This window comes from Arachis ipaensis, chromosome B4 (assembly GCF_059453495.1).
Source record: "Arachis ipaensis isolate K30076 ecotype BB chromosome B4, ASM5945349v1, whole genome shotgun sequence".
Lineage (NCBI taxonomy): Eukaryota > Viridiplantae > Streptophyta > Magnoliopsida > Fabales > Fabaceae > Arachis > Arachis ipaensis.
Window position 1 is genome coordinate 4,776,900 of NC_142439.1, and position 18,459 is coordinate 4,795,358.

The window sequence follows — 18,459 nt, forward strand, 5'->3', positions numbered from 1 at the left end:
CAAAGACATCACTTGTGTGTGTCTCAGATGAAATTACTACTATACCCTCGTCATGTTTTCCATTTTTTTATTTTCCCGTTTCCATTAGGGAACATAAATTGGCATAAAAGTCATTTCGACTCTACACATTGGAGAGTGAACCCTAGAAAACCGAATAAATAAAATAAATAAACCAAAAAGAAAAACATTTACGATAATTGCAACCCAATAGTTGAAACTTGAAAGTGGCAAAGTGGGAAGAATCGCTTGGGAGAACAAGAACAAGCATGCTATTCTTCTGTCACCTCCTCTCTTTCTCTTCTTGTTTGTAGCCGCTGTTTCTGCTTCGTTCTCCTCACTTCACCTCTTTCATTCACAACCCACAAGGTTCGTTCACCTTCTCTCTCCGAAAATACTTGTTTTTTCATAGTTTCCCCCATTTTAGGGTTTTATCAATTTTGCCCCGCATTTTACATATTCAAAATTACTTAATTACATTTGCTGACCTCCACTTGTTCGTTAATGGTCCCTAATTGTAATTGTAAACTGTTGGGGCTTTTTATGTTTTGGGCTTCTGGTTCAAGCTTTGTGGTATTTATGTCTTCTATATTTTGGCCAACCCTTCGTTTACTTCGTCATGAGTTCGGTTTCGTTTCTCATTTGGTACTGTGATGGGTTTGTAGGAGAGCACTGTGATATTGTTTAAGATCTGTGCGGTTTGTGTTATATTCATTTCCCCCTTGATTTGTAATGTTCTGGATTTTTAAATGGTCCTCACGAACTTGAAATCGAGTTTTGGGTTGTGGAGTTACCGTTGTTTGGGAAATTTTGTCCCAACTAATGTTCGAGTAGGATTGCTTAAAAGAAACCCTAAGGTGTACAGATTGAGGATAATAATGAGTGCTTCTTATTTAGTTTTTTTTTTTTTTTTTTTTGGGGGGGGGGGGGTAATTCTTCCTGTTTGATTCTGCTTGGTTTGTGCCTGAGAAGTTCATAGGTATACAGATTATGGTTGTGGTTGGATTGCAACTGCTCTATTGAAATTTATTACTTTTTTATGTCTTCGTATCTGTTTCTTATACCAACAACTCCTCCATCTCAGCATTTGTTACAAAATTTTGTTTGGAATTTGGATCTAATTATTAAAAGCCATACAAAATATGCAGGGTCAATTTGAATGTAAGGACTGCAATCATTTTGTTGAGTGGTGGGTATTGGAAGATTTATTTGAAAGATTTAAATTTGGTCAATCTGTTCGGACGTTTCAAACTAAATATAGCTTGTTTGTCAGATTGCCTGGCTACAGCATCACTGTCAGGTTTGAAGTCTGTTCTTTTGATGGAATGCAATAAAGAAGAGGCCTTTAGGGCTAAGGATATTGCTATAAAGAAGTTGGAAAGCAAGGATTTTCCAGTGGCTCATAAATTTGCTCTTAAGGCTCAGAAGTTATACCCTGATCTGGAGAATATTGGTCAATTGCTTGCTGTTTGTGATGTACATTGCTCTGCAGAGCAAAAATTGTATGGTAATGAGATTAACTGGTATAAAGTTCTTCAGATTGAGATGACGGCTGATGAGGTAACAATTAAGAAGCAATACAGAAAGTTTGCTCTCCAACTTCATCCTGACAAGAACAAGTTTGTTGGTGCAGAGGCTGCATTCAAGCTGATTGGGGAAGCACAAAGAGTGCTTTTGGATAGAGTAAAACGATCTGATCTTGACAGAAAGTGCAGGGTTGCAATGAGCAATGCTACTATGCCATCTCGCCAACAACAGAAAGCTCACATGAATTTTAAACCTACAGTGCAAAACACTGTCAAGCCAAATTTTGTGAACAACACCACTTGGCAGGGGCAACAGTCTAGGCAAACATCTCAACAGGAGCTTAATGGTGGCCGCCCTACTTTTTGGACTATATGTTCGTTCTGTTCTGTTAGATATCAGTATTACAGGGAGGTTATGAATAGATCCCTTCGCTGTCAACAATGCAATAGGGTCTTTTTTGCATATGATGTTGGTAGTAAAGGTGCAACTCCAGCAACTAATCCAAGTCAGCAAGCTTCTGGCCAGCAGAATAATGGTTTCAATCATGGTGCTTCCAATGTAGGTGTTGGGTCTCAAGGTAATGTTCATGCTAACAAGTTCAATACAGAGTCTAGGGGGAAAAAACGTGCTACTTCAGATGTCTCGAGGAAGCCAATTGGAAAGAGAAGGAAGCAGGAGTCCAGTGAAAGTGCTGATTCGGTTAGCAGTGATTCAGAAGATGATGTGGTTGTTGAAGATAATGGTTTTACTGATGTACAAAAGAATACAACTTCTAGAGAAAAGCAGCCACGTAGATCTACACGACAAAAACATCAGGCTTCAAGCAAGGTGAATGCAAGTGCAAGTGACAGTGACAATGATGATGACGATGATGAATCATTTCAACCTTCAAGTAGGTATAAGAGGAATGGATCATCAAATCCTGCTGGTGAAATGAATAATCAGAATGGTTTAGCTTCGGAAAATGAGGATAACAAGGAGGTGAGAAGAAAGGAAGGTGCTGGAGATTCAAACATAGATGAAGCATCAGCGAATCTTGTCTATCCTGATCCACAGTTTAGTGACTTCGACAAGGACAAGAAAGAGGAGGATTTTAAAGCTGAGCAGGTTTGGGCTATGTATGATACTACAGATGGCATGCCTAGATTCTACGCCATGATCAAAAAAGTTCTATCACCGAGATTCAAGTTGCAGATACGATGGTTTGAGCCAGATCCAGATGACGAGGATGAAATCAATTGGTCAAATGAGGAATTGCCAATTGCGTGTGGGAAATATAAACTCGGTAAAACTGAAATTCAGCAATCTCGTGAATCATTCTCCCATCGGATTCTTTGGGAAAAGACTGGCCGCAACACTTTTAAAGTGTACCCTAGAAAGGGGGAAACTTGGGCTTTGTTTAAAGACTGGGATATTAAATGGTATGTGGATGCAGAATCTCATCAGAAGTATGATTTTGAGTTTGTTGAAATCTTGTCGGATTTTGTTGAAGGTGAAGGAGTAGATGTTGCACACTTGGCTAAGGTGAAAGGTTTTGTGAGCCTCTTCTATATGAAGGAAGGTAATTGCTCATCCCGAATACCATCGGCCCAGTTATTCAGATTTTCTCACAGGGTGCCTTCTTTTAGGATGACTGGTCAGGAAGGATTAGGTGTTCCTGTGGGATCTTTTGAATTTGATCCTTTATCCCTGCCTATGAATCTGGAAGAAGAGATTGATCTTCCGCAAGATTTAAAAGCAAAATCTTGTCACAGTCCTTCTGTTGGGGTGAGCACAAGGTCTTCAGATGCTATGAAATTCAAAATGAAATCTGACAGTGATGCATCTCCATCTAAGGTTAATTTGGAAAGAAGAAACTCAGCATTAAAGAACAAGGCGTCTGTTGATCATATTGATGATGGTGTTGGTCCTTCTGATTCAGTCACAACAGCTGTTGAAATACCCGATTCTCAGTTCTTCAATTTTCGTGCCAAGAAGTCCCCTGAAAATTTTCAGATTGGCCAGGTTTGGGCATTTTACCGTGAGAATGATAGAATGCCGAGGTACTACGGTGTGATTATGGGTGTTGGGACTAGCCCCGATCTTGATGTGCGTGTTACTTGGCTTACTAATTACTTGCCACCAAAGGATGCCGTTAAATGGGAAGACGAGGACATGATCATTTCCTGCGGGCAATTTAAAACGGCAACTGGAGCTAGTTGTTCCATTGTCTGCAAAAACACCCATTCTTTTTCTCATGAGTTGCATCCTGTTGCTATCGAGGGTAATGGTAAGAATAAGAAATATACTATTCTCCCGAGAAAAGGTGAAGTTTGGGCATTATATAAGAAATGGTCTGCTAAAATCAGAAGCTCAGATTTGTCAAACTGCGAGTACGACATAGTGGAAGTTGTTGATGAAGATAATAGTTCGGGGATAAAGGTTTTATATTTGGAGAAGCTGAGTGGTTTTAATTCAGTTTTTAAGGGCAAAACCGGTGGAAGATCATCTGCAACTATACCTTCCAAAAGATTTCTCATGTTCTCCCACCAAATCCCTGCTTTCAGATTAACAGAAGAGCATGGCGATTTGGCAAGTTTCCTTGAACTTGATCCTGCAGCTCTACCAACTCATTATTTTAGCTCTAAATGATAGATTGATAAATTAGAATCCTTAGACTACTTCTGAGTAGGAACATTAGTACTCTATTTGTGTCATATTCTGTAACCAAGGAGCAAAATTTGTTGACCTGATGTCATTTTTTGGACTAATCCTTTTTCTTCCCCCTTTTCGGGTTGCGAAATTAGATTAAAACCATGTATCTGTATGACTCTAGTGTTATGCATCACAGTTCCCACTTTTTAAGGCATTGCCATTGTTGTAGATGCCTTTTGAAGTAAGGAGGGTATGCTGGTTACTTTGTTAAAGTTCTTGGTTCTGATTCTAAGCTTCTTAGACATTAGATTATTAGTTGTCTTGCAAATTGATTAGTATCATGCTAAAAAACTACTGATTGCATGTTTGGATTTTGCATCTTTTGCCCTCAAAGCATCATTATAAAAGTTGTGCTGATAGAAAAACAAAACTAAAAAGCTTTCTATGTAAAGAAGCCCGAAAATACATAATGTGAACCTTCATTTTGCACTACAAAATGTTAGGGTGTGGTTGGTTTATAATTGTTTTTTGTTTTTATTTTGTATTTTATTTTTAGAATTTTGTGAATTTTCTTAAGAATGTCTCGTTTAAATTCTCTCATCAATGCCTAATATTTGATAATTAGTTCTGTCATAATTCATAAGTAGCCATGGTTAGGTCTAGGGGTGTTTACGGGTAGATATATCTAAATATAAATGAGGTCTTAATCAATTATCTTAAAAAAGTTATACTAATGTAGCGTTTGCGTATCTATAAACTTCAACCAAGTCCTTCTTTCTTTTAAAATATAGCATATATTAGTCTTTTAAATTACAATTTCGTCCATAGCCACTAAGAAATATAGCATATATTAGTCTTTTTAACCTTTTTTAATTTCTTACGGCATATATTTGTGCATTTTTTGAATTGCTACGTAGGGATAAATTTTAAACTTTTAATACTTATTTAAAAAGACAAATAAACTAATTATTCCATTAATTTATATAGCTAATTACTCCACTAATTTATATTTCTCAAGGTTTATTTAATTTTTATTTAAAAAAAATAAATAATCATATTGGGTCGAATAGGTAGGCTCAGGATCAGTGGTCCAGGAACCTTTGGACCACTTAGTGGTCCAAGTAGAAAACATGTTTTTGGAGTTTTTTTATCAATTGCTACGTAGTCTTTGAACTAATTTTAATTACAAATCAACCCCATATATTTTATTTAATTATAAAAATAATTTTTTATTTTATAAATTATTATTTTATCAATTATCTATTATATTTATTAACAATCAAATACAAAAATAACAACCAATTATATCCTCCATTCATCCTAATAATTCCAATTGATTAAAAAATTAACTTTGATTTCGTTACGTTCGTCCATGGCTTCCAAATCGTGTTTTCTTGAAATTCAATCGATTGGTTTACACTATATCACAAAACAATCGATTGAAAGTTGTAAGGTAGAATGGTAAAAAGGTTAAACCAATCGATTGTTTATATGAATGCCTCAAAACAATCGATTGTTGTTGTTACTCAATTGATTGAATTCACGAAAACAACATGGATTTGCCAAATACAATCGATTGGAAAGTGATGACATTGAAGTTTTAGCTAAATTCAATCTATTGATAATGTAATCCAATCGATTGGAAGGTGATGAAGTTGAATGTTTTGCCAATTTCAATCGATTGGTAATGAAATATCCATCTACTCAATCAATTGGTAATGTTCTCATTTTTCAGAATTTTGTAGGATTTTGCACAATTTATTCTATTCTACTTTCATAAATCACAAATAGGTTGTACAAATCCTCATTAATCTAATTTTTTTTTTCAATCACCATTATCAGGATCTTATTATCTTCTTGCATCAATATCAATGTATTAACATAAGAACAATTTTTATCACTTAACTTAAATCATTGATCCTGTAGTTTGGTCTAGTTTGGACGAAAGAAATGTATTTCTACTAGTATTAATTAAATCCGTGATACTACATGACGAAATAAAGCCATGGACGAACGTAACGAGATCAAAGTTAATTTTTTAATCAATTGGAATTATTAGGATGAATGAAAGATATAATTGGTTGTTATTTTTGTATTTGATTGTTAATAAATATAATAGATAATTGATAAAATAATAATTTATAAAATAAAAAACTATTTTTATAATTAAATAAAATATATGGGGTTGATTTGTAATTAAAATTAATTCAAGGACTACGTAGCAATTGATAAAAAAATTCCAAAAACATGTTTTCTACTTGGACCACTAAGTGGTCCAAAGGTTCCTGGACCACCGAATCCTGAGCCGAGTAGGTATTCTGATATAGTCCAACCCATATTTTATACATGTTTTAGAAAACAATAAAGCTTTACATCCAAATAATTTAACTAAGTTTAACCAAGTCTTTTAGATTAACGCGCTTGTACTAGGTCGTCTTCTTCTTTCTTTTTGTTTCAAATTCATGCATGCACATTCTTCTTCATCTTGATGCTACGTATTCTTCTTCTTCTCTTTTTTCATTAATTTTCAATTTCGTTACTTTCGTTACCAACATCTCTTTGTGTGTATTTGAATTACAGTTTGCAAATAGGAGTTCGTATAAAATTGATTTTGGGAAATTGATTTTGATGAAAGGTAAGTTGGTGTTAACGTGATTTATGTTTGACAGTCTTTATATCAAAATATATCAAAATGAATTATAGTAAAATAAATGTTTGGATTATACTACTCAAAATCACTTTTAGATAAAAAAATTACTAAAAGAGACATCAATTTAAATATTTTTTTTATATTATCCTATCATCTTAATTTAAATATTTAAATAGATCTTATTAATTAATTTTATAATAAAATTAATATCTATTATTTATTATATATTTCTAATTTTACAACCAAAATGTACCACATGTCACTCTCTTATTGTAATTGAAATTAAATCTTTCCCTCCAAAACTATCTATTATATCTATTATTTTACAACCAAAACATGTCACTTTCTCATTATAATTGGAATCAAATCTTTTCCTCCAAAATTAAGGAATTCTCCTCTCCTTACTAATTTTACAACCAAAATGTGTCACATGTCATTCTCTCATTGTAATTGAAATTAAATCATTCCCTCCAAAATTAAAAAATTCTTCCCTCCTCGTTACTAATTTTACAACTAAAATGTGCCACATGTCGCTCCTTCGTTGCAATTGAAATCAAATCTTTCCCTCCAAAATTAAAGAGTTCTCCCCTCCTCCCTCTTCCTTTCTCTATTTCTCTCGTTCCTTCAACTACTCTATCTTATATATCATTATCATTATCAATATCAATGACTAATTACTAATTTGACAATCAAAATGTGCAACATGACATTCTTTAATTACATTAAAATTAAAATTGAAATATTAAAATTGAAATTGACATATACCTATATTATGTATCATATAATACTATCTAATTTAATAATCAAATGTGTCACAACTCACATGACACTCTCTTATTAAAATTGAGAGAAAATATTTTTTTTAAATTATTAAACTCCCTTCCTAAATTCTCTTATCTACCTCTCTCTATTTTTCTATTTCTCTCTACTATTTTTACTTTGTATATAATTTATATTTATGTTAGTAATTTGACAAATCAAAATATGTCATCCGATATTTTTTTACAATTAAAATAAATTTTTTCTCCAAAATTAACAAATTCTCACTCTCACTCTCATTCTTCATCTTTATCTTTATCTTTCTCACTCTTTTCTCTCATTCTCTATTTTTTCTATCTTTCTGTTCTACAAAAAACAAAATTAACAAAATAATATAATTCAAATAAAAAATATTATTATTATTATTATTATATACATAGTTTTTTAGTTTTTTATTTAGTTTTAAATTTTCACTGCTTATCTTTCTAATCTATATTTTCATTCTTCTTCTTTCAAATATTTATTACATATAATTTGGAGAGAATATTAATGTTATAATTAAAATTTAGAATCAAGATTCAATTTTTTTAAAAAAATTAATTTTGAGTTAATTTTATAACTATCAGTATAATTTTTTATACTAATATCTAATTATATTTTTATATACATAGTGAGAAAAAATATTATTTTTAAATAGCAAGTATAAAAATTAATTATTTCTATTTGTGCAACAGACTTAACACCTAATTAAATATAAAATTATATACGTTAAATTATTTTAAATTTTAGATCATGAATGTTAAAATTAATTATTAATAAAAAATTAGACTTTTTCATATAAAAATATTAACTAAAGATCTTATTATTTGATTTTTTATCTACAGTTACTTTAGTCTTCTTAGCCAAAGACTTTTGTCAACCTACGACTTTTGTTGTAAAAGTAGTTTAATTTTATAAATCTTTTGTGACATGCATAATCTATACTGTTAGAACAAAGTAGACCGTAATTTTAAAAAATATATTCCCGTAATATTATTACGGGTAAAAATACTAGTTTACTTACTAAATTAAAGTAACATATAAAAGTTAAAATATATTTTATATTAAAAATTAAAAAAATATATTTTATTACCTATATATAATTTTTTATTTAATTTATTTTTTAAATGGGGTCATAATCTATATTATAAAAAAATTACAATAAAACATAGTATATAAGCATTATAATTATAAATTTTACATAACTGAATAAAAAATAAAAAATTTCAACCAAAACAAAAATATTAGACATAAAAACATAAATGATAAAAAAAATTAATATGAACAAAGAAACAATATAAATTGCAAAAAATAATAATATATATGAAGAATCAGAACACTAACAAAAATAATATAAAAATTATTTATCATATAAATAAAATAAATACAATAAAAAATAAAAATATGAAAGAGAATATTATAAATTTAATAATGTCAAACAAAAAAATATTCTATAATTTTTTTAGTACTATCAATACTCTTTAATTTAGTATTATTTTAAACTATAAATTTTTATTATTTATAACTCTATTATTACTTATAATTAACTTTTCATTTATTTTGTCATTTTTGATAGGATCATAATTCATATTATACAAAATTTTGATAATAAACGTAGTATATAATAATTATAATTACAAATTTTACAAAATCAAATAAAAAAAATTTATACAAAATGAAAATAGAGTATATCAAGGAATAGAAAAAAAACTCACACATAAGAAATAAAAATTTCATAAAACCGACAATATATATTATATGAACAAAAAAACATAAAAATTTAAATATAAAAGAGAATACTAAAAATAATAAAAAAATTAAAATATTCACCTTACTAGTGATTAAAACAGATTTTGATAATAAAAAAAAATAGAACGAAGAACTACTGCGAAGCCATGAAAGTAATGGTTACTGGTATCTTTTCTTAGAAGAAAATAAAAAGTAGAGTTGGTAGAAAAGAAATAAATTTCTCACATAATTTTTTAATGGTAACCAACCACCATGAACATGAATGCAGAAACAACAAATTTTTGCTTCACTTGCGTTTAGAGGTGGAATCATCAGAGGGATAAAAAATTGGCAAACATGAAGATGAAGCATTCAAGATACTCAAACGCGCTTCTCTCTTCCCCAAAGCACACCTCTTTTCCTCTTCTTTTTTTATTGAAATTTCTTCTTCTCTTTCCTTTTCATCATCATCATCATCATCATCATTGTCTTCTTCTAATACGTATGTTATCATCGAATTTTTGTCATATTTATTACATTGTCTGATCGAGATTGATTTGGATATATTTTTGTTCAAAATTGACTTAGCCTGCACTTGTTTTAAAACGAATTTGTTTGTATATCGTCATTATTAAGTAATTTCAGTTCATTCAAAATTTAATTTTCGGTCATTCTTGATGTAATTTCGGTCAATCATTCAATTTTATTTGTGTACTTATTTTCAAACACAATTATTAAGTAATTTCGGTTCATTATGGATTTAAATAAGGTGCACTTGTATGTGTTTGTTTTTAAAACGATTTTGTTTGTGTATCGACATCATTAAGTAATTTCGGTTTATTTGAAATTTAATTTTTGGTTGATTCTGGATATAATTTCGATTCAATTTTGAGTGAATTAAGGTGCATTTGGTCTTGCTATTCTACACAATTCAATACTCTTCCTACTCACATCCTCTCTTCAGAGAAATAAAACTAAGAAAAAAAATCAAACAAAAAAGAAGAAACAAGAATAAAAAATTCCTCAAAACTTCTCATCATGTTCTTCTTCTTCTTGTCTTATTCATCTTCTCCTTCTTGTTTTTTCTTCTCGTAATTCTTCATGTTTTACCCTATTAACAATAATAAAAACATGAAAAAATCAAATAAAGAAAAAGAAACGCATAATGCTGTAAAATCACTTAATGGATTTGGATGTGTTTTTGTTCATGATTCAATTTTGTTTGTGCGCTTGTTTTCGAACACAATTATTAAGTAATTTCGGTTCATTTTAGATTTAAAAAAGGTGCACTTGGTCAGTGCTTGTTTTGAAATGAGTTTATTTGTGTATCGTCGTTATTAAGTAATTTCAATTCATTTCTAAGAGAATTTCTGATCATTCAATTTTCTTTGTGTACTTATTTTTTAACGCAATCATTAAGTAATTTTAGTTCATTTTGAATTTAAATAAGGTGCACTTGGTCTGTGCTTGTTTTAAAACGAGTTTGTTTATGTATCGTCATCATTAAGTAATTTCGATTCATTTAGAATTTTATTTTCGGTTCATTCTAAATGTAATTTCGGTTATTTTTTAGTAAATTGAGGTACATTTGATCTCATTGTTATGCACAATTCAAAACACATAATGTTGCAAAATCACCAAGGAGAGGAGGAAGAAAAGAAAAAAAATGCAACAACAAAAGAATGACTATGAGGAGAAAATACGCGAAGAAGAAGGAACGCGAAAAAGAAAAAGAAGAAGGAAGAGGAGGAGGAACGCAAAGAAGAAGATGCTGACCACATACCTCATATATTCACGTTATTTTAGTGAAAGTATTTTTGTTGGTGTTGATTCTACTTAATTAAACTTTTATGACAATAATACTTATATGTGTAACAAATCTGTTTAAAAAAATATCATTATACCTTTGTTGTATTAGGATCATTAAAATGGATTTAAATTATTGGGTTAGTCTTTTTATTTGTTTAGAAAGATAGATTTTTGTTTCGCAAACTAAACAGACGACCCTTTAATTTTTTGATATAAAATAAAATTAGTACTTTTTGTCAATATTTTCATAATCCAATTCATTTTACTGAAATTTTTTTCTATTTAAGTTTTTTAGCCAAAAAATAATTTTCCAAAAACAATTGATTTTTATCTAATTTATTAAAAAATTAAAAAAATAAACAGATCAATTCGTTTAACTCATCGAGCTAACCATGAAAATTCTAAATTTAAAATTTATTTTTGGCCGATAGATTAGACCAATTTTTATATATCACAATTTACAAACTCATGCACACTACATATTCACAGGGCTGTCAAACGGGTTAGCCCAACCCATTTAAGTCCGACCCATTAAGTTTGTAGGTTAAATGAGCTGGACCGTTTAAATCTGCTTCATTTGTGGGTCATAATTTTTCAACCCGAACCGTTTATAGTCAGCTCAATAGGTTAAACGGGACAGACCGTTTATCCTTTTATTTTATTTTTTAAAAAATATTTTGATAAAAAATATCACTTTTAGGTCAAAAACCTTTAAAAAATAATATTTTTTTTAGTTGACGACTCGAATTTTCAAGTCGAATCGTGAGAAATATTGGCTAAAAATACTGCTTTTTTTTTTAAATATTAAAAAAAATAAACGAACCACCTATTTAGCCCGCAAGTTAGCCCGTTTAGTCCGTCATTTTTTTCGAATTAATCGAGCTCAGCGCACAAAAAAAGATAAGTTGTTTTTTCATGCTTGAGCTAATGGATAAGGATTTAATCTTCTTTCAAAATTACAAGTTTAATCTTAAAATATAAGATAAACATTAAGTTAGTGTTGAAGCAATAATAATATCAAAGCGATCAAATTTTGCAATTAAAAAATTGTTCATTGTTTCTCATGATTTTTTTTGCATGTTAATTAATTTATTCTATTGCTCCCCCTTATAATATATTTGGTTTCTGTAATGTTATTGGCCTACTAGACTAGAATAATAAATCCATTATTCAATAACATATAACATCACAAGTATTTTAGACATATTTGACATAAAAATGTATGATTCTCTTTATTTTCAATCTTTCAATTCTAATGAGCTTATAGGATCATTTTTACAAAAGGGGCATTCCGAGAATCGAACTCGGGACCTCTCGCACCCAAAGCGAGAATCATACCACTAGACCAAATGCCCACTTGACTTTCGAAGTCCTACAAAATCTTTTTGACTAATAAAAATATGGACCCCGGAATCAATTAAAACACACGTCTCCACATTGAATAAACTAAAACCATAATGATACCAGAGAATTTTTTCCAACGGCGGAAAATCATGTATTTTGAATATACAGCAAATCATAGGATATAATGCAAGCATCATATATGTGGTACAAAATTAATTAGGAAAACACACTTCGTAAGTGAAGCCAATGCGTTAACAAGTGGTTGGTTTAAAGTTTAAACTTTGGCTCCAACATAGCATGCTTGATTTTTCTTTTGCATTTACATGTCAGAGCTACAAATGAAAAATCCAAACATGCACTTCACTTGTAGCGCAACACAAATCAAATTGACAATGCACCTCAAATGCCCTTATACCGCAGGTTCAGGTGCTGTCATGCACATATAAATAAATATCTAAAATCTTCACCTAATTACAAAGCGGGAAAAGGTGGGGGAAAAGAGTCCAAAAATGACATCTGAACAAATTTTACACCATGGTTAAAGTAGTAACATAAATAAAAGCAGTATTATTCCCATTAGCCTAAAGATTCTTAGCTTACCCCCTCATCTATCGTTTAAATAATTAGCCGGCAGAGCCCGCGGATTAATTTCGAGGAAACCCTTCAGATTGCCATGTTTTTCTGTGAGTCTGAATGCTGGGATTTGGTGGGAGAACATGAGCAATTTTCTGCTAGGTATTCTCTGGGTTGCAGGTGATCTCCCATTTGATTTGCCCTTGAAGACTGAATGATAACCACTCACCTTCTCCAAAGGCAACACCTCTATCCCCAAACTATTATTATCTTCTTCAACAACTTCCACTATGTCATACTCCATCTTTAACAAATCGGCTCGCCTGATTTTAGTTGTCCATTTCCTATACAATGCCCAAACTTGACCTTTCTTTGGGAATATTATGAACTCCTTATCCCTGCCATTACCATCAGTAACAGGATGCAGCAGATGTGAAAAAGAATTTATGTCCTTAAGAATAGAGACAACAGGACTTTGTATAACCCGAAATCGTCCGCAAGGAACGATCATTTTCTTGTCATCCCATTTAACAGCAGTATCTGGTATCCAGCAATTAGTAAGATTCAAAACATGCACCTCAAAATCTGGGCTAGGCTTAATCGATATAATCAAACCATAATACCTTGGTGCTCCATCCTGTCCACCATAAGAAGCCCAAACCTGACCAACGCCAACCTTTGATCTCTCCTCATCAAAATTGAAGAACTGCTGTTTGGGTACTTGAATAGCTGCTGCCACTGAAGCTGAAGGAGCACTACCATTAGCAATATGATCAACAGGAGCCTTGGTCCTTAGTGTTGAATTTTGACCTTCCAAGTTAATCTTAGAAGTAGATGCATGTGTGTCAGATTTCATCATGAATTTTAAGGCATCTGAAGACCTTGAACTCATCCCAACAGATGGACTTTGACTAGTTTTCCCTATTAATTCTCCAGGAAGTTCAATCTCATCCAGATTCGTAGGCAAGGATACAGGATCAAGTTCTAAAGATCCCATAGGAACACCTACTCCTTCCTGACCAGTCATCCGAAAAGACGGAACCCTGTGAGAGAATCTGAACAACTGTGTTGATGGTATTTGAAATAATGGATTACCGTCCTTCAAAATAGGAAAGAAGAGACTCACAAAGCCTTTCAACTTCCCCAATAATGCAACAAATACTCCGTCACCTTCAACATAATTTGACAAGATTTCCACAAACTCAAAATCAAACTTCCGATGGGATTCTGCATCCTTATGCCATTTAATATCCCAGTTTTTAAAAAGAGCCCAAGTTTCTCCCTTTCTAGGGTACACGTTGAAAGAGCTCCGGCCAACCTTTTCACAAGTAATCATATGCGAGAACGTCTCATGGCCTTCAATGATGTCACTGCTACCAAGTTTATACTTTCCACATGCAATTGGCAATTCCTGAATCGACCAGCTGATTTCATCATCGTCATCTGGATCTGGTTCAAGCCATGTTATCCGCAACTTGAACCCAGGAGACATAACTTTTTTTATCAAAGCATAAAATCTTGGCATGCCATCTGCCATATCATAAATAGCCCAAATCTGCCCAGCAGCAAAAGATTCCTCTTTCTTGTCCTTGTCAAAGTCACTAAACTCTGGATCAGGATAGACATCATTCTCTGAAGCTTCATCTACTTTTGAATCTCCCACTACTTCTTCACCCCTCACTTCTTTAATTTTCGCATTTCTATTTACCAAGTCCTCTTCAGAGTCTCGCTTTACACCTTTTTTATTATCTTTCAGAGCAGACGCTAAACCATTTTGAATATTCATTTCATTAGCAGGGTTTGATGATTCATTCCCCGTATTGATTCTTGAAGGCTCAAATGATTCATCATCGTCGTCATCACTTGCATTCTCATTGTAGGAAACCTGATGCTTTTGCCGTGTAGACCTCCGCGGATGCTCTTCTCTAGAAGCCGAATTCTTCTCCAAATCAGTAAAACCATCATCGTTAGCAAACATATCGTCAGAATCACTGCTAAACGAATCAGAACTTTCACTGGATTCAACCATCTGCTTCCTGCTCCTCTTTCCATTTGGCTTTTTGGAGACATCAGAAGTAGAGCCTTTGTTTGCCCTAGACTCTGTGTCGGACTTCTTTGTATGCAGATTAGCTTGAGCTCCAAAATCCACCTTCACGGCACCATGATTGAGGCCATATGTCCGCTGGGTGAAAGTCTGCTGACTTAGATTAGTTGCTGGGGTTGTACCTTGAACATCGACATCATATGCAATAAAGGGCTTATTGCAATGTTGACAGCGAAGAGATCTATTCAAAACTTCCCTATAATACTCATATCTAACCGAACAAAATGAGCATGCAGTCCAAAAGGTAGCGCGGTCACCATTGATCCCCTGTTGAGATGTTTGAGAAGGCTGTTGTTGCTGCTGCCAAGGATTAAAGGTCGTAAAATTTGGCCTCACAGTGTTTTGTGTTACAGAATTATAATTCATCTGAAACTTCTGTTGATGATGAGGTGCCATAGAAGGCCCGTGCATTACAACCCGGAACTTCCTGTCAAGCTCAGAGCGTTTTTCTCTATCCAAAAGGATTCGTTGTGCTTCCCCAATCAGCTTGAATGCTGCTTCTGCACCAGCATACTTGTTTTTGTCAGGATGAAGTTGGAGAGCAAACTTCCTGTACTGCTTCTTAATTGTTGCCTCATCAGCTGTCACCTCAATCTGAAGAATTTTATACCAGTTCATCTCATTACCGTACAATTTTTGCTCTGCAGAGCAATGCACATCACAAACAACAAGCATCTGAGCAATGTTCTCCACATCAGGAAATAACTGCTGAGCCCTGAGAGCAAATTTACGAGCACCTGGGAAATCCCTGTTTTGCATCTTCTGTTCTGCAAGAACCTTGGCCCTTAAAGCCTCTTCTTTATTGCAATCCATCAAAAGTTCAGATTTCAAACCCAACGTTAGTGGTATGGATAGGCGATCTGACAGACAGGCTACATTTAATCTGAAATGCAAATAAGTATTCTAATGCACAGCCAGCAAAATGATTAATTGATTACAGTCCTCGCATTCAGATTGACCCTGCAGATGATTTTCTACAGTTAGATCCAATATCATTGTATCAACCAAAATTTTCTACAAGATGAAGAACTGCACCAAACAGATTTCCAAAAAAAATTGCCTCTTCGGTAACTTCATGTATCCTCTTCTTGCTATGGGAAAACGAACCATGTATGAAACAAGCAACAAAGATATTAAACAATTCCAGTTAAATTTGACACCTTTCTACCACAAACCCACACAAAGTAGCTAAATTCCTCGCCCCAAAACAAAATAAATAAAAGTAATAAACAAACAAACAAATAAGACCCAGAAATTAGTCACCATTAGAATTAAGCAATCCACAGACGAACAAAGAAACCGACTTGTATTCAAGTCAAGGTCAACAAATGCAATTCAGTAATTTTGAAGGAGTAAGATTGGGCAAAATTAATATAAACCCTAGAATTGGGAACCATGAAGAAGAAAATAAACTAAGTATATTGGAAGAAAAAGAAGAAGATAGTAAACGAACTTGCAGGGTGATGAAGAATTGAAGTGAGTGAGTATAGCTACCAAAAAGAAGAGAGGGAGAAAATCTGCAAAGCCATGCGACTGCTGCGTAATTTTCTTCCTAGTATTTTCTTCTTCCCCAACTGTGTTGAACTGTCTTTTTTTTTTATCCCTTAAATGTAATTTATATTTATTCAATTAGTCTAGGGTTCATTTTCTAATGGTATTTGATGTGAAAAATTTTGATCCAAGGGCCATAATTAGTTATGATGCACGCACACGGACACAGAATACAACATAGAACATATAGATACACAAATTTAAAATTTTTACAAGACATGACATATATATATAATATAAAATATTTTTTAGATAAATTATAATAATATTTTGATATTTTATTAATATTAAAATATAAATTATTTTTTTAATATTTTTTAATTATATAAAATATTTAAATATTTTTTTATTTTAATAATATATAATATTTTTAAATTTATTTTAAAAATATATATTAAAATTATAAAAATAAAATTAAATACATTAACACGTAATAGTATTTTTTTTTTTGTGACTGCGTAATAGTATTTAAATGTGTCTAAATATATTTTTAAAAAAATTATTTTTTAATAAAACAATGAGACACAGAAAACATATCAATAAATTAAAAAAAAAAATTCAAAATGTATCCGATACCTAAATACAATAAATTAAAAAAATGTTTATACTTCATAAATAATTAGTATTTTGAAAAAGCAGTTTAATTTTCTCTAATTTTTGCTCCTCAACCCAATAATTTCTGTCACCAAATTAGGGTTGTAAGACATATCAGTAATAAAAAAAAATAATTATGTCTATGATATACTTTATTATTTATAAATACAAAATTTAATATCATAAAAGTCATTAATTTTATGAAAACATTTTATGATAGTTTTATGCCCTTAGTATTTTTCATTGGAATACAAGTTTTCATCATCATAAAAGTCTAACCTGGCATTAGATAAAAAAAAAAAAAAAAAAAGAACTCATTATTCCTATTATATGTAATTTAAACTATTTTATAACACGGTCTTTAATCTAATTTGATTTCAACGTCTTAATTAAAAGAAAAAGTATGAGGAGCTAATATATACAGTATACAAGATGTACAATATAATTAAATTAAAATTAAAATCAATTAATTAATTTTTAATAGTTTCTAATTTGAAATTTAAAAGAAATAAGGATTTCCGTCAGTTACCTAAATCCACCTAAAAACCGGCATTCCTTTTCCTTTTTGTTGTTTTTCCCGTTACGCCTGGTCTCCTCCTAATGCACCAGTGCCACTCCAAAACAGTCACCAGCTGCCGTCCGACACAGATCCAGCAGACGCCGACGTCCGCAAAGGCCACTGCCCAACAGCACCTTCCAATCGTGTGCGTTGTTCTCGCGGTCCCGCAGCAACCCAGACGTACAACGACTCCCTCACAGCCGACGTGTGTCTCGCTCCTGACGTCGACGACGCAAGATAAAGAGATCACAAAGAGTGAGAGCATGCATGTATTCTACGGTGGATTCTTACACAGCAGGACTAGCTTGGTCCAGTTTGTTCATGAATATAAAAATGTACTTGGAATAAAGAAGCAGAGGGAATTAGAGGATGATGCAGTAGACTCGATGGGGGTTATCTCGAGTGCAACTAGCTCACCTATGGAGAGACAATTTCAACAGGAGTACACTACCAGCATGTTCAGAGATGTTGAAACTGAGTTTGTGAAGAAGGCTAATTGCAAAGTTTCTGTTGTTACTGAAGAGGGTAAATTAGTATGCATGAAGGTGGAAGAGGAAAAATTGGTCAAGGATACTATTCTTTGCATTCCAT

At 32.1% G+C, this 18,459-nt stretch overlaps 2 protein-coding genes and 1 non-coding gene across 6 annotated transcripts; 1 reads left to right on the plus strand and 2 right to left on the minus strand.

The window, feature by feature from the left end:
- The first annotated feature begins 118 nt into the window (after positions 1-118).
- On the plus strand, positions 119-4,430 carry LOC107635866 (uncharacterized). 3 transcript variants are annotated; one of them, XM_021120524.2, is made up of 3 exons: positions 187-366; positions 1,146-1,186; positions 1,271-4,430. In XM_021120524.2, exon 3 carries the CDS (start codon positions 1,318-1,320, stop codon positions 4,153-4,155), a length of 2,838 nt encoding a protein of 945 aa, XP_020976183.2. In that variant the 5' UTR covers positions 187-366; positions 1,146-1,186; positions 1,271-1,317; the 3' UTR covers positions 4,156-4,430. The 3 variants fall into 3 exon arrangements, with proteins under 3 accessions (XP_020976182.2, XP_016194905.2, XP_020976183.2); XM_021120523.2 differs by having other exon boundaries at positions 119-366; positions 1,146-4,430; XM_016339419.3 differs by lacking the exon at positions 1,146-1,186 and having other exon boundaries at positions 119-366.
- Positions 4,431-12,426: 7,996 nt separating this feature from the next.
- On the minus strand, positions 12,427-12,498 carry TRNAP-UGG (transfer RNA proline (anticodon UGG)). Its single transcript has one exon. It is a non-coding gene; the product is annotated as a tRNA-Pro (tRNA).
- A 187-nt stretch (positions 12,499-12,685) lies between these two features.
- LOC107638525 (uncharacterized) lies at positions 12,686-16,783 on the minus strand. Of its 2 annotated transcripts, none has more exons than XM_088485491.1 (2): positions 16,659-16,783; positions 12,686-16,124 (listed from the first exon to the last, which is right to left on the minus strand). In XM_088485491.1, exon 2 carries the CDS (start codon positions 15,975-15,977, stop codon positions 13,092-13,094), a length of 2,886 nt encoding a protein of 961 aa, XP_088341617.1. In that variant the 5' UTR covers positions 15,978-16,124; positions 16,659-16,783; the 3' UTR covers positions 12,686-13,091. The 2 variants fall into 2 exon arrangements, with proteins under 2 accessions (XP_088341617.1, XP_020976187.1); XM_021120528.2 differs by having other exon boundaries at positions 16,618-16,750.
- Between the last annotated feature and the right edge of the window lie 1,676 nt (positions 16,784-18,459).

What these genes read in the sequence shown, in the direction of transcription:
- LOC107635866 (XM_021120523.2), top strand. Translation starts at nt 1,318, where the DNA reads ATGGAATGCAATAAAGAAGAGGCCTTTAGGGCTAAGGATATTGCTATA.
- LOC107638525 (XM_088485491.1), bottom strand. Translation starts at nt 15,977, where the DNA reads ATGGATTGCAATAAAGAAGAGGCTTTAAGGGCCAAGGTTCTTGCAGAA.